The following is a 16,199-nucleotide window of genomic DNA, read 5'->3' on the forward strand; positions in this document are numbered from 1 at the left end:
AAAAACACCCTTCCTTTAGTTAAATACACTAACAATCTAGCACTAAACTGTTAAAAAACTAATGGGTTAAAAACAATCATGTTTATGTGCTGAATAGTTACAAAAGAGTGGGTCACTTTGAATCTAGACAGTGTTAAAATTTTTAATATGGATGCTAGTGCAGAATCAAAGATTAAACACAAAGAAACATAAACAGCTACCACATGCAAGAAAACTAGGTTACAAGAATTACAGCACCAGGCATTCACCAATCACCATGGAAAACAGGAAATGAAATGCATAGCAACCACAAGCCCAAAAGCAGAAAAGCGCATACCTTCAGCTTGGAATGAAAATCACGAGATTTCCTTCTGGCAAGAACCTGAATGTGACTAGACACCTGCAGGGTAGGGGAAGGGAGGAAAACAAAGGAAAAGCCTGTAACCATGGAGATGAAAAGCCCCCTACAATTGGGCAAGCCAAACGTACCTTAATGGCGGCTTGAATTTCTCGAACTTTCTTTCTTGCTAAGACCTGTATGTGACTAGACACCTACATTGTTCAGATTTATAAAAAAAAAAGAGAGAAGAAGGAAAAGAAAAAGAAAAACAAAAAGGAAATCAAATTTAAAATCTCTTTTAAATTACATTTTTTTTGTGGGGGGAAGTTATTTTCATCCTCAGTAAGCTCTGCTGTTAAAGATACCACATTCTAAGTACTTAGCACCAACCATTAACAACACAGGCCACCACTGCAATGACTTGACTAAGAAGAAAAAAGTTTAATCTATCAGGTTAAATAGTCTTTTACGGAAGAGAGCCACTGACACTGTTCAGCAGTAGGCTTGGACTACTTTCTCTTTTGTTACAAATTCTATAAATCCAGCCAAAGTCTTTACTCATGCAGAGAGTCAGTTGGACTTCTTGCATAAGTAAGACCTAACCATATTTGTAGGGTTTGCAGGATCAGGTCCTTCTAGCATTCATCATTTAATGAGAGACTTTATTTGGCACAGCATCAAGAAATATTACTAATAATTCATCACATTCTATGATTTCACCTAATTAGACTAAGTTTGCATTTTGTGCTCATTTATAGTGCAACATTGGTTAACAACTGATAACATATTGACATCCAGTAGGGAAATAATACTGCATTTCTTTATAACATAAATATCAGCCATATTTCTACAACACAATAAGTGCAGCAACTCCTTTGAAGTCAATTTATACCGGTACTGAATTTGGTCCACAATCTTCACATGAACTTTATCAATGAAAATTATGTGCAAGCATAAAACTTCATCCCATACTACAACAAGAAGTCTTGTGGCACCTTATAGACTAACAGATATTTTGGAGCATAAGTTTTCGTGGGCAAAGACCCGCTTCATCAGATGCATGAGGGGGGGTGGTTTCAGAGGGGTATTTAAAGAGTGGGATCCCAGTAAGACAGAGGGCCAGAGCTGACAAGGTCTATTCAGCAAGGTGGAAATGGCCCACTATCAACAGTACTTATCAAAAGAGGAAAAAACAAGTCAGATCAGACAGGGGGATGTGAGCCTTAGACTCTGACAAAGGCTCACAACTCCCTATCTGATCTAACTTGTTTTTTTTCCCTCTTTTGATAAGTACTGTTGATACTGGGACATTTCCACCTTGCTGAATAAACCTTGTCAGCTCTGGCCCTCCCCCTTTACTGGGACCCCACTCTTTAAATACCCCTCTGAAACCATCCCCCCTACTCATGCAACTGATGAAGTAGGTCTTTCCCCACGAAAGCTTATGCTCCAAAGTATCTGTTAGTCGATAAGGTGCCACAAGACTTCTTGTTCTCGAAGCTACAGACTAACACGGCTACCTCTCTGATACTTATCCCATACTACATCAGTTTTACTGGAAGTTTTGCCTGATTGATGAGTGGGGGATTGGAGGCTATGTTTTGCATTCATATTTTCTCAAGTATGTGTTAAAATCTGTTGGGATGATGATAATGGGTTAAATAATAAGAACCTGAGCCAGACCAATGATCCAGCCAGCTCACAATTCTGTCTTAACAACAATGGCCAGGGCCAGATGCTTGAGAGGGAATGAACAGAGCAGGGCAATTACCAACTAATCCATCCCCTGTCATCCAATCCCTGCCTCTGGCATTCAAAAGTCTGGGGACTCCCCAGACAATGGTGCTGACCACCTTGGACAGCCAACGGTTGATCTACCCTCCATGAAGATATTTAATTCTTTTCTGAACTCAAAACAAAAAGCAGGCAAGTAGCACTTTAAAGACTAGCAAAATAGTTTATTAGGTGAGCTTGTGCTACTTGACTGCTTTTTGTTTTGATAGGGTATAGACTAGCATGGCTTTCTCTCTGTTACTTTTCTGAACTCAGTTATTTTTTTAAATCTCGTCAAGTCGCTGAGCAACCAATCTAAGTGGAAGCTGAAGGAGTTACTATAAACTACAACAACAAAAAATATTGCCAGAGAAACTTCTCTACCACTGTACTATTTGTATTTTATTAGCACCTACACAACTGAACTAAGATCTGAACTAAGGGCTTCACAGTGCTGAGTGTTCTACATACACATAGTAAGAGACAGCTCCTACCCTTGAACTGGTTTGTACCTAAAGAGACCTAATGGATAAAAGGAGGGAGAAAGGAAATACTATTATAATCACTTAGAAAAATCCTTGTGTCATAGTACTTTAAAGCAACTCATGTGTGTTAGGAAAAAAACATGCTGCAATATGTAAACAAATTCTGACTCCTAAGAGCCAACTTTAGTAGGCTTCTTAATGAAGCAAGCCCAGGAATGAGAGACTGCAGTTATTCAGACTAGTAAGCAGGTTGATAGTTCTCCAAGTTTCACACGTTAATTTTTGTTTTCAGTTTCATACTGAAGGTTAAAGGTTCCACTGAAAGAAAAATTCTGTAATTTAAATTTTTAATTTTAATTTGCTGATTCGCAAAGTAGTGAGACTCAAAGTGTATCAGGATATTCACAATATACGCATGATGTATTGTGTGTGTGTGTAGAAAGAGAGAAAGAGCTCAAGCGCCAGAATTTCTGGTCTGAAAATCAACAACAAATGGAGCTAGGCTGATATACCCTGACTGAGGATTTTGTTATGTGCAACCATTGGGTTGCAATGTGTTCTGAGTCACACCTGTGCAACTCAAGTTCATGGGGGTTGCCCAAGTATCATAAAGGTGAACTTGGAGCTTTAGTCTTTTGCTATAGATTTCCTTGTCACTGTGTTGTTTGTTCCCTCTCTATGAATTGCAGTTTCTCTCTCTCTTTGTGGCTTTTTTCATCTCTTGTACTTCATATTGTTTCCTAATTGACAAAGAATATCACCCGAGGGAGAGTGTCACTGAATTCAACACGCTGTAAATACAAGCAATGGCAGCAGGGCAGCTTGCTTTATGCTGAATCAGCATTACTTTTCATCATGGGAAAAAAGATGCAAGCCTGCATAAAAGCTTTCCTCCCGTTCTCTCCATTCCACCAAACACACACTAATAAGGAAATCTGGAAGGTCTGCCTCAAAGTTAAAGAAGAAAAAGTCCACAGAAATTTGCAAATTGAACCAAATTTAGCAACTTCAACTCAAACTACACAATAGTTGCGTGTCCATTTGTGAGATGCCTAAACACTGAATAGAACAAATAAAGGATCTAGTGATAACTGACATGTGATAAGCTTCTGAAAAAAGGTTATGTTGACTTATTTATGAACAAAATCTTACAGAACAGCAGCAACCATAGCTCTTACGGAAACAACTCTATTTCACTGACCACGAATAGGAAGCGCGAATAGAAACATTCCTCTGAATACTCATTACTTGTTTTACATATCCATGGCTAAGTAACTTTCTTGCTTAGGTGAAGTGGCAAGACAATTAATTGTTCCATTATTCACCCTATGAAAACAATTATTAAATTTTCTTTATATGCAAGTGTTGCAATAATTAATATGGCTTATAATAATATTTTGCCTATAAAATACTCTTTTGTTTGGAAGGTAATAGCTACACAGGTAGAGAGATTCATATGGAAAGTGTCCAATATAGGGCCACTGAAATGATGAACAAAATAATATGGATTTTTAAAAAGCCCATACCTAATCATGACAGTGAAATCAACGCATCATCTCATCAGAGGTGAATCACCAACAGCCATTACAGCCAAAAATGCCATGTTTCATCATTCTCTGACATGCACTTTCCAACTGGGTTGTTTTACCTGTTTCCTGGTCCGTGTCTTCCCCGTCCTAAGTTTGATGTATCTGGCTATCAATTCGTTCCTACCTGAAATGAAGAAGAGTTCACAATGAGAGCTAAACAGCCACACTTCTGTAAATGGAATTATCAAACTGTATGATCTAAAAATACAAATTCTACAGATGTGGGTATAATCTTATTTTCATATAATCTAATTTTCATTTATAGAAGGACATTCATCCATATTTTTATCATTTGCTTTTCTTTCCCTAACACAGAACATTACAATAAATACAATACAATCCTACTGTGCCCTGTAGACATATTAATGGAAACCTCAGCTAGACAGTGAAGAGAGTGGTATAGCTGTGCTGCTCCTTTGTGTCTTTAGTAACTATAATCCTTGATTCACACTATTTTAGGAAAGGTTTGTTGCTTGCTGTGGATTTCTCAAATTCTGATCTGTGGGTTTAGATAATCACATAAGCCAACATTTTCAAATGTGAGTCTATAAAATTGGACAGCTAAAGGAGCAAATGCTTTCCAAAGGATCTAATGCCCCTACAGCTTCCAAGACAAAAATCTAGTGTCTTTTTCAGGTCTCTTACTTTTGGAATTCAGGTATGAACGTTTTGGCCTTAACAGTGTCATGTGTTTAAAATGAGTCTCAAAATGTGTGCACTTTCCTGAGGTTTTGGGATGACTACAGTCTTCCCCCACCTTCCAAGGGTAATTCGTTCCTGAAAAACTCCTCTTAGGGTGAATTCTTGTAAGTCGAAAATGTAATTACCATTAATTTCAATGGGAAAAAATTTTATGCGTTCCTGAGCCCCAAAATTTAAACCCATTTATGCCAAAAACAACACCAAATCCCATTAAAATGAACACAGTTACTTCAACAGTTAACATTAGTTATCATAACACAACCTAACAAGGCATTTTCCCTTCATTAATTACTCCATGATATGACTGTTTACCTACTCTTGTTAAGCTATTATGCACCATACACTTAAGACTACACTCACAAACAAAACACACATATGATACTCAATATTTATGTAATTCAACCTTTAATGCAAAAAAGAACAGAACAGTAAAGACAAAATAAATCAATGAAAACAATGCAAATGATATCACACTCAGTGAACAAGTTGACATCGTGCAGAAAGGCGGTAAGATGAGGTGACGGAGACTATAAGGAGAGTCATTGTTCGTTGGTTGGTGATGGTGGCATTGGTGTGAATGGAGTAGAAAATGAAGGCAAAGGTGAGGAGAATGAAGAGTGGCTGAGTTCTTCTCACTCCATAATTTCTGGATCGTCAATGTTGTCGTCTTCTTCTTCTTCCTCTTCCATTGCAATGGGAGGACGAGAGATGCCAAAGGTTGAAGTTTGAGGTTCAGAAGTGGCAGAAGTACCAGCAGCAGCAATAGCAGGGGTGGCTGGAAGAAAAAACGATAAAATACTTGTCTGCTTGCCTTCTCGCACCTTTCTAACATACAATTGTTTGTAACATTCCATCGATTCTCTCATGAGAATTTTAGCTTTCCAAGCTCTTTCAAAATTGCTATCGTTTTCATCCAACAAAGCACAAGCACTATCGATAATGGAGAACAAATTGCATAACTGTTTCGTGCCAAATTCTTTTACTGGTTCTTCTGCTTTGTCGACTTTCCCTTCTTTCAAACATTCAGCCTCCTCCTTCAAACACTCTTCTTCTCGTTGAATTAGCTCGTCATCCGTCCATTCTTCAGAGTGAGCTTCCAATACCTCTTGCACATCTTCAATGTCGACTTCATCAAAACCTTCTTTCGCTGCCAGCTATACAATGTCATCACAGACCATCTTGTTCACGCATTCAAAATCTTGAAAGCCATGCACAGCCTCAGGAAGAAGTTTTTTTCCAAACAGCATTCATAGTGTTCACTGTCACTTTGTCCCAAGCAGTTGCTATGTTTTCAATGGCCATTTTTATGTTGTAATTTTTCCATAATTCCCTGACCATCACCATGTCACTCTTGTCCAAACCATCAACGAGATACTTCATCACAAGCTGCATATAGTAAGCCTTAAATGTAGCAATGACACCTTGGTCCATCGGCTGTATCAAAGATGTTGTGTTTGGAGGCAAAAATACAACCTGAACATTGCTACCGTAATCAAGAATTGTTGCTGGATGGCCTGGAGCATTGTCGATGATTAAAAGTGCTTTGTTGTCTAGGTTATTGTCTTTGCAATATTTTTCGATGAATGGACAAAAGTAACTCTGCATGTAGTCTAGAAACACTTGCTGAGTCACCCAGCACTTCTATTTGAACGCCGAATCACTGGAAGGCTTATCTTATTGATACCTTTCAAAGCCCGTGGATTTTCCGAATGGTATACGAGCAAAGGTTTGACCTCAGTGTTGCCACCAAGCAATGTTAACCTGTCTTTAGAGGCTTTATGTCCTTTGGCTTGCTTTTCGTCTTTGGAGATGTAGGTACAAGACATCAGTCGCTTCCAAAACAAGCCAGTCTCGTCCATATTGAAAATCTGCTTGTTAGTATAGCCACCTTCTTGGATAATTTTCTTCAGCTTTTCAGGAAAAGCACTGCCTGCTGCAAAATCGGCAGATGCTGCCTCACCTGTAACCTTGAGGCTATGTAAGAGTCCCCTCTTCCTGAAACGGTTGAATCATCCATTATTGCCTTTAAAGTTCAAATCCTTGGCTGTCTCATCACCCTCCTCAATTGCCTGTGCCTTCAATCGCTCAAACGATAGCGCCTTTTCTCTTATGAGAAGAAAGCTAAGAGTCATGTGGCGTTTCACCGAATTCTCTATCCATTGCAACAAAAGCATCTCAAGTTTCTGCATAATGGGGTGCCTGCTCAAAGACAACGTTGTTAAACTTGCACCACCAACAGCAGTTTCAGCAGTTTTCAATATTTTTTCCTTTTGCATGTAGATAGTACGCACAGTAGACAAAGATAAATGGAGTGCCTGCATCACATCTTTGTTACGCTGTCCTTCATCGATACGCTTCATCACATCCAATTTTACACTTAGAGGTATGGCGTTTCTGTCTTTTTTTTGGCTTTTCTAGCTCATTACTTGGTTTTTTTTTTAGCACTTTCTTTATTTTAGGGGACATGATACATGAGATTATCACTGCTATAAACTATCAAACCATGAGTACTCTGAGAGGAGAACTCAATGCAACACACACCAACTACATATACAACTGCGAAGCTCAGATAAGTCCTCCTGGTAGTGCAGCTTGGGGAGCAGAGCTGGGGGGCTGTCGCAAGTGCAAGGACAGGGGAATGGAAATCAAAGAGCACTTGGGAGGGGGCACAAAGCCAGGTAGCTGCTTGAGGGGCTGAGGACCCGTGCAGGCCTGTGTGGGGACTCATGCGGGGCTGGGTGGCAGAGAGGCCCCACCACTAGCGGCCGAGGCACAACTGTACAGGGCGGGTGGCGGCGGCAGGGTGGCCAAGATGGGCTGTGTGCCCAGCAGCCATGTCTCCCAGGAGCACCTGGGAGCCCATGGCTGCCGGCTGGGCTGGGGCATGCTGCTGCTGCAGCGTGGAGTCAGAGACCCAGACCAGCCACAGGTAAAGGCTGGGCTGGGGGCTCCGGGAAACCGCAGGCAGGTGGCAAGAGGCACAGCTGAGGCACAGCTGTGCAGGGTGGGCGGCGGCGGTGGCGGCCCCCTAGGCACCCGGAGGGCGAGCGGCAGGGGCAGGGCCAGGATGGGCTGTGTGCCCAGCAGCCATGTCTCCCAGGAGCACCTGGGAGCCCACGGCTCCTGGCTGGACCGGGGTGTGCCGCTGCTGCAGCGATGAGGTGGAGACCCAGACCAGCTACAGGTAAAGGCTGGGCAGGGGTCTCCAGGAAACCGCCGCCGGGTGAGATGCAGCTGCAGGCAGCTGTTTCCTGGAGCCGCAGCCTTTCTCCTGCCTCAGGGTGTCTGTGTCCCACTGAGGCACTCATAAATTTGAGGAAATGCCTCGCAAGGTGAAGTTGTGGTTTTAAATCAAGCTACTCATAAATGTGAATTCTCATAGCCCAAATGGGCGTATCTCAGGGTATGAGTGTAAATAACAAGTGACTTGAAATCCTCCAATAAAAAAAGCTCTGACCTGATTCAGCAAGGCACAGGTTGAATCTGTCTAGTCTAGTCACCTGGCAAAATCCACAATTCAGTATGAGTTTAGTTAGACGGATGACCACTTATCATGGTTGCAGCCAATGCTGTGTCTACACTAGGAACTAACTTTGAAGTTCGGCACTACTTTGAAGTAGCCAGCAGAGAGTCTACATGCATTTTCTCTTACTTCGAGCCCCCCTTCCAAGTCTTTACTTCATTCCCAAGAATAGAGTAGTCCCCTTCTTCAAAGTTGTAACTTCAAAGTTGTGTGTATGTAGATGCTCAACTTCGAAGTTGCTTACTTCGAAATTGTACTTTGAAGTAAGCAACTTCAAAGTTATTTTTGTAGTGTAGACACAGCCCAAGTTTTCCATGATCCCATAAAGTTTCTTTGAGTCCTGGTTCTCAGTGTTCTATAGTGTTATTTATCTATAATTTACCCTTAAATGTCTTTGAACAGCCAAGTAAATAGTGCAAGTGTTAGTAATGTGCTAGAAAATATTGACCTCCCAGGGTTTGGCAAATTCTCTTGCTCAGCACCAGTTAGGTCCCAATAGTGCTGGACTACAGAGGTTCAACCTATACTTAGGCATGTACATAACTTTAAGCAAACCAGTGCTTGCACGGACCCCTGCTTAAATAATTTGTTTAATTCAGGTCTGTAAGCACACTTATTTAGAATTTTAGAACTCCTGTTTGCTTTGAAACATAGGCTGTGTCTGCACTGGCACAAAACTTTGAAATCGCCGTACAAAAGGCCGTATCGAAGATTACTAATGAGGTGCTGAAATGCATATTCAGCACCTCATTAGCATGCCGCCCGCCGCGGCTCTTCAAAATTGCCGTGTTTCACTCCCACACGGCTCATCCAGATGGGGGTCCTTTTCGAAACGACCCCACCAACTTTGAAATCCTCTTATTCCTATCAGCTGAAATTTGAAATCCCCCTTACTCCTATATGCATTTCAGTGCCTCATTAGTAATCTTCGATTTGACCATTTGCATGGCCATTTTGAAGTTTTGTGCCAGTGTAGACGTATCCATACTGTTTGAACACAGGATTTCAAAATGCCTAAAATTGGTCTGCTTACTCAGACAGCAAGGGTGACGTTTAATGCAACTAAAATTTTCTTTCAGAATCTTTCTCCTAAACCTTACTGACATAGATGTTAATCAAGTTTCTATGATGTCCTATTCATTTTCACTTTACATTATTTCTATATGATCTGTATTAATTCTGAACACGTTAAACAGATGTTATGCTAATTTAGAGTCATATTTGTGTTAAACATAAGGTAAGGTAAGCAAGGTGCCAGTGACAATGAGGAAACTGAATTCAGGAAGCTTTTCTTTCTCTTTTTAAATTGCAGGTTGAACAGTAAGGTATTACATACCTTCAATTTCACCACTCACCAAGGCACTTTAAAGTTAACTAACAGGGTGTGTGGCTAGAAGGTGCAGTTAGTTATGTTCATATCAGACAGGTATCCAAATTTGTATTGATGTTCTGTTGTGGGGGCAGATATAGGCCTTTTAAAGCAAGGACACTACATTGGAAAGGGCAGCTGTTAAGTACTGAGCAAGAGAATAGCTCAGTGGTTGTAAACTGAGGGTTGTTAGATCAGTCCTTGAGGAAGTCTTCCAAGGGGGCAGGTCAGGTTGGAAAAAAATAATAAAATCTGTCAGGGAAGGTACTAGGTCCTGCTGTGAGTGCAAGGGATTGGAGTCGATGACTTCTCTAGGTCCTGTCCAGTTCTACTGCATGAATTAAGTAGAACATGCAATCAGGGCCACACGTGGTTTTTTTTGGAGCTAGGGGCAAAATCGAAAATTCAGGCTCATTATCCAATTCAAAAAATTACCACGGCAAAAACACTGAGGGAAGGCTGTTGGTTGGAGAGGGTGTATTGAAAAAAGAATCTGTTCCACACACAGCTACTGACTTGTGGGGTGGGCCAGGCTCACTCATCATTGTTGCAAGCTGGCACATAGGATCACAGCATTATTCATGATGGGATGTGGGCAGCCTGGTCAAATGAGTGAGTGACACTGACTTGGTGCATAAAGTTCTGGCGGAGCCAAATTTGAATGGAGCTGTGACCCTGGACCCCAGGTCACAAGCTCACTTATTCAAATTCCATTGACTTGGGGACCTTCTCATACAGCAAGTCAAGGGTCAACTGCACCTTTTACCCACTCCCTCTGGAAGGTCCTACAGGTAACAATCATTTCATGATTTTATCCCCTGACATCTTCCACCTGAATTTCATATCTTTTCTGGAAAATGTCACCTCCAGCAATGAAACACTCCTGCCTCCCGTGTAGTTTATTTTCCGTGTGTGTGGATAGATGAGTATATAATTTTTGCATGTGAAGAGTGGATCTCCACTCCCTCTGCTCCCCTTGAATTTGGGTTTGGAATGAGTAATTGTGGTGGCAATGCAGAGTTAGTAACTAAGTTACAGGACTTGTAAAGGCCAAAATTCACAAAACAAGTTTTGCCTGTGCAAGCAGTTACACATGAGCCTAAATGTGCATACACAAAAATCAGAAAAACTAAGAAGTTAGCTGTCCAATTTGAGGCAAAACATCAGATAAGTTGAAATGGAAATTCAATAGCAATTCTGCAATGTATTATGTTAGGAAGGTACATCTTATTTTCAGTGAACATTAGTCCTGTGTGAAAAAAGTGTGTTTCTTGACTATTATGTACCTGAGTAATTCTCAATTATACCAAAACAAATTAACAATTATTAGATTAAATTAAAATTCTGGAAAGAGATTTTAAAGGTTACCTGAATTACACTATCAAATTGCTACAACATCATGAGGTACGGCACTTACAAATTCAACAAAATGCACAGTCCTTGTCAAGCTACAAGTCTTCACGAATGTTATACTGATAAGCAAGTTAGCAAATGAGTAAGAGCCCTGTTAACAGTTCTGTCATTCAGTGCCCAACACATCTCCTCTATGTTGCTCTCGTTGTGCAGCAGCTACAGACTACTTGTTTTCAACAGCTGAATTATATTTATTTACACACTGTATAACAGCGCCTAGAGCCTGAAGCTGACTTTAGTCTGCTTTCCACAGCTCAGAGCCCTACCTTCCAACATGGAGAATAGTATTTGTTTTCTGTAGCTGCATATCACATCCTTAAACAACAATCCTAGTTACTGCATTCAACATGACTGCACTCCATGGCTACGTCGACGTGCACGCTACATCGAAATAGCTTATTTCGATGTAGCGACATCGAAATAGTCTATTTCGATGAATAACGTCTACACGTCCTCCAGGGCTGGCAACGTCGACGTTCAACTTCGACATTGGGCAGCACCACATCGAAATAGGCACTGCGAGGGAACGTCTACACGCCAAAGTAGCACACATCGAAATAAGGGTGCCAGGAACAGCTGCAGACAGGGTCACAGGGCGGACTCAACAGCAAGCCGCTCCCTTAAAGGGCCCCTCCCAGACACAGTTGCACTAAACAACACAAGATCCACAGAGCCGACAACTGGTTGCAGACCCTGTGCATGCAGCATGGATCCCCAGCTGCAGCAGCAGCAGCCAGAAGCCCTGGGCTAAGGGCTGCTGCACACGGTGACCATAGAGCCCCGCACGGGCTGGAGAGAGAGCGTCTCTCAACCCCTCAGCTGATGGCCACCATGGCGGACCCCGCTATTTCGATGTTGCGGGACGCGGATTGTCTACACGTGCCCTACTTAGACGTTCAACTTCGAAGTAGGGTGCTATTCCCATCCCCTCATGTGATTAGCGACTTCGACGTCTCGCTGCCTAACGTCGATTTCAACTTCGAAATAGCGCCCAATATGTGTAGCCGTGATGGGCGCTATTTCGAAGTTGGCGCTGCTACTTCGAAGTAACGTGCACGTGTAGACACGGCCCATGACTGTTATCCAGGGAGGGAAAATGGGATACAATTTTCTTCTGAAACACCAATTCATGAAGAACAGAGCATTAACAAGGAAAAATAGGGAAAAGATCATCCGGAAGAAAAAAACAGGTGAGTGCACAAGAGACTGTGTGAACAATGGGAAACAGCAGAGATACACAAATAAAATAATAGTTTCAACACAGTGTAATGAAATGGTTTTGTAGTGGCAGCTGCTGGCCCTGCCCCTGGAGCCCTATGGAAGCCACGGTCCCCAGCGCTCATTGGGAAAGCTGCAGCCCCCGGCACTCCCGGGAGAAGCCACAGCTGCCATCCCCGCCCTGGAGCCCCGAGGAAGCTGCAGTTGCTAGCACTCCCCGAGCCCTGGGGAAGCAGCAGCTGCCCATGCTCACCCAAGGATCGGGAAAGTGACTCCTGCCAGCAAGTGCGCCTGGGAGTGGGGAGGGCCCAAACACAGGACAATTTGTCCCTTTTGAAGAATGTCAGGGCGCCTTTTTGGTGTCCCAAACACAGGACTGTCCTGCCCAATATGGGACAGACGGTCACCCTATGTAGAAGGGCAGCTGGTGATTCCTGTGGTGTAAGGAAGTCCTCAGTGGAAATGGCAGCATCACTAGCTCAAGAGCTCACAGACCTGCATTCTACATTCATGAGATGCTTCGTGTGGAGGGCAGAGTGCTCTCATCAGCGCTCTGCCAACGAAGTAGACCTCATGATACCACAGCAGTTGGCCTAAGTTGCAGTTGGTGAACAGGACAGCAGCCAACAGGGAGTTTGCCTGGGAAATATCCAATAGCAGCTCGGGTAGGTGTGGCCTTTTGGGGGCTGTGTTGTGAGCTGGAGGGGTGAATATCCAGTGTCTGTGTATCTGAGCATCTGTTTTGCAGTTCTTGCAAAGTGGAGCAGTTTGGAAGTGTGTTTGGCAGTTTGATAAGTCTGAAAATGTATGACCTGAGAGTGCTTTGTTCCAGGTGGGCCATCAAGGGCTGATTGGCTTGGAGGCAAGGCTCTGAGTCAGGCCTAGCCAACAGCCTTATACATGAGCAGTGAACACGGCAGCAGCAAAAAGGGACTTGCCTGGGAGTTTGCTTTGTGGAGAGCCCCATACTGTTTGGTCTCTTTCTTATACTTTTGTTTCTCTTCTGCCCTTCAATGCAGCAATAAAAACATCTGAGGGAGCTCTCTGAAGAAAGGGAAAAGTGGACAGTGACAAGTCAGCTGTTGTGACCTGCACAGCATATGCCATTTGTCTTCCTCCCAGAAGATAGAAAGGATTTCGTATGTACTAAGAGCAAACTGGTCTCCATCTTGGAAGAAAAGGTTAGGGAAGTTGAGGGGCAAATACCAACCCTCTGGTCCATCAGAGACGATGAAGACTTCCTCAACAGAAGGCAGTATTTAGTACTGCAAGCACAGCAGGCTGAGCAATCAGTGAGGGCAGTAAAAAACAAGGAAGACAACTGAAGAAGAAAGCCAGGAGAAAAAAGCCAATTCAGGTATATCCTATTCCAGTGGAGGTAAGCAACTGCTTTCAGGCTCTCTGTATGGATGCTAAGGTGGAGAATGCTGTGGCAGAGACCTCTCAGGGAAGGAATCATAAGACGACCCCACTGACTGGAAGGCATGGGACGTGTAGTCCTAGGGATGAGGTTTCTATGAACACCATGCCTAAGAGAAGAAAACGGGGTGGGAGGTCAAAGACTCCCTCCTAAGCAGGAGGGTGTCATCCATCTGCCATCCAGACCTGGAATCTCAGGAAGTTTGCTGCTTACCAGCAGCTAGAATCCACGATGTGACAGACAGTCTTCCAAAACCAAACCTGCAGATTATTGCCCCTCCCTACTTGTCCATGTAGGAACTAATGACACAGCAAAAAACAACCTTGAGTAGATTACTGCAGATTATGTAACTTGGGGAAGGAAGATCAAGGAATAGGGAGTGTAAGTGGTGTTCTCATCCATCCTCTTTGTTGAAGGAAGGGGCCTAGGTCGGCACTGCTGAATCAAGGAAGTAAGTGCATGATTCCTCAGGTGGTGTTAGAGAGAGGGCTTTGGTTTCTTCGACCATGGGATTCTGTTTTGGGAACAATGACCGCTAAGAAGAGACAGGATCCACGTAACCAAGAGAGGCAAGAGCAAGCTTGCAAACCTAGTGAAGAGGGCTTTAAACTAGCTTTCTTGGGGGTGGATGGGTGACCAAAGCCCTGAGGTAAGTGGGGAAGGAGGAAGGAACAACAAAGGTAGACCCCAATTTGAAAGGAGAAAGTAGGCCAATCAGCTAATTATCTAAGGTGTTTGTACACAAATGCAAGCAACCTGGGAAACCAACAAAAAGTATTAGAGGCCCTGGCACAGTCAAAGTAGTATGACGTGATTGGAATAACAGAGACTTGGTGGCATGACTTGCATAGCTGGAACATGGTCATGGACGGGTATAAACTATTCAGGAAGGACAGGCAGGGAGAAAAGGAGGAGGAGTGGCATTATATGTAAGACAGCAGTATGATTGCTCAGAGCTCCAGTACATGGAGGGACAAAAGCCAGGTGAGTGTCTTTGGGTTAAGCTTAGACATGGAAGCAACAACGATGATGCGACGTGGACAGGGAGGTGCAGACAGGGGAGCTTAAGAGGGAGTTTGGGAGGGACTCTGACACAGGTGGAGGAGACAGTAGTAGTGCTGGCACAGGTGTTGCGGGTCTTCCTAACGATGGTTAGGATGGTTAGGAAGGTTAGGAAGATGGTTAGGAAGACCCGCAACACCTGTGCCAGCACTACTACTGTCTCCTCCACCTGTGCCTGTAGCCAGACAGACTGCCTGACCATGGATGCCTCTACCCAGATCCTGGTATGGTTTTGCAGGGACTGTGGCTTGCAATACCCACTCACTGATATCCAGGCTGGGGGCACCATCCTGTGTGAAAGGTGCCCGCTGGTGGAATCTCTCAGGCGGCCGGTGGGAGAGATACAGGAGGAGGTAGCCAGGATGAGGAGTATCTGACTCCACGAGCAGTTCCTGGATAGTATTCATGTGGAGACAGCTGAGGTTACTGTCCCAGTAGACAAGAGAGCTGATAAACCACTGATGGAGGAGGAGATAGATCAGGGTGGACACTGGCAGCTTGTTACTTCTGGCAGTAGGCGGTGTTCCACCCCTGCTCAGTACCTTCCCACCGTGCTACTAGGAAACCGTTATGCTATACTTGAGACAGGAGACAAAGAATCGCCCTGTACAGCAGAGGAGAAGCCTCGTACCCCCAAGGCTGGGAAGTCTGCTGCCACCACTGCGAGGAGGAAACATAGAGTAGTGGTGGTCGGGGACTCTCTTCTGAGGGGAACAGAGGCGCCCATCTGTCGCCCTGACATTTCATCTCAGGAGGTATGCTGCCTCCTGGGGGCCCATATCTGAGACGTTATGGAGGCGTTGTTGAGGATTATCTGGCCCTCTGACTACTATCCCATGGTTCTCATCCATTTGGGCACTAATGATACTGTGAGGTATGATGCTGAGCAGGTCAGAGTGACTTCACAGCTCAGGGGCATGGGTGAGGGAGTTTTGGGCACAGGTAGTATTCTCCTTAATCCTGCCTGTCAGTGGTAGGGGCCCAGGCAGAGACAGGTGCATCCTAGAGGTGAATGCCTGGCTTCAAATATGGTGTTGCCAGGAAGGCTTTGGCTTCCTCAACCACGGGATGCTATTCCAGGAAGGACTGCTAGGCAGAGATGGCGTTCACCTTTCGAGGGGGGGAAAGACCGTATTTGGACACAGACTGGCTAACCTAGTGAGGAGGGCTTTAAACTAGGTTCGACGGGGACAAGGGAGCAAAGCCCACAGGTAAGTGGAGAACATGGAAACCTGGGAGATGGGTCAGAAATGGGAGGCAGCATGGGCAACAATGTCAGAGTAAAAAGAGGGTCAGGGCAAAACAGGGGGGCAAGATCAAATCAAT

General features: G+C 43.8%; 1 protein-coding gene across 11 annotated transcripts in view; it reads right to left on the minus strand.

The window, feature by feature from the left end:
- Positions 1 to 16,199, minus strand: part of TEAD1 (TEA domain transcription factor 1) — a 349,065-nt gene that overhangs the window by 113,579 nt on the left and 219,287 nt on the right. For 4 of the 11 annotated variants that reach the window (XM_074997346.1, XM_074997355.1, XM_074997345.1 and 1 more), the window contains 3 exons: positions 4,226 to 4,290; positions 469 to 531; positions 317 to 379 (listed from right to left, as the gene is read on the minus strand). In XM_074997346.1, coding sequence (XP_074853447.1) covers positions 317 to 379; positions 469 to 531; positions 4,226 to 4,290 — 191 coding nt within the window. The remainder of the gene's footprint in view (positions 1 to 316; positions 380 to 468; positions 532 to 4,225; positions 4,291 to 16,199) is intronic. The other 7 variants (XM_074997352.1, XM_074997351.1, XM_074997349.1 and 4 more) reach the window with 2 other exon arrangements.

This window comes from Carettochelys insculpta, chromosome 6, assembly GCF_033958435.1.
Source record: "Carettochelys insculpta isolate YL-2023 chromosome 6, ASM3395843v1, whole genome shotgun sequence".
Taxonomy (NCBI): Eukaryota; Metazoa; Chordata; order Testudines; family Carettochelyidae; genus Carettochelys; species Carettochelys insculpta.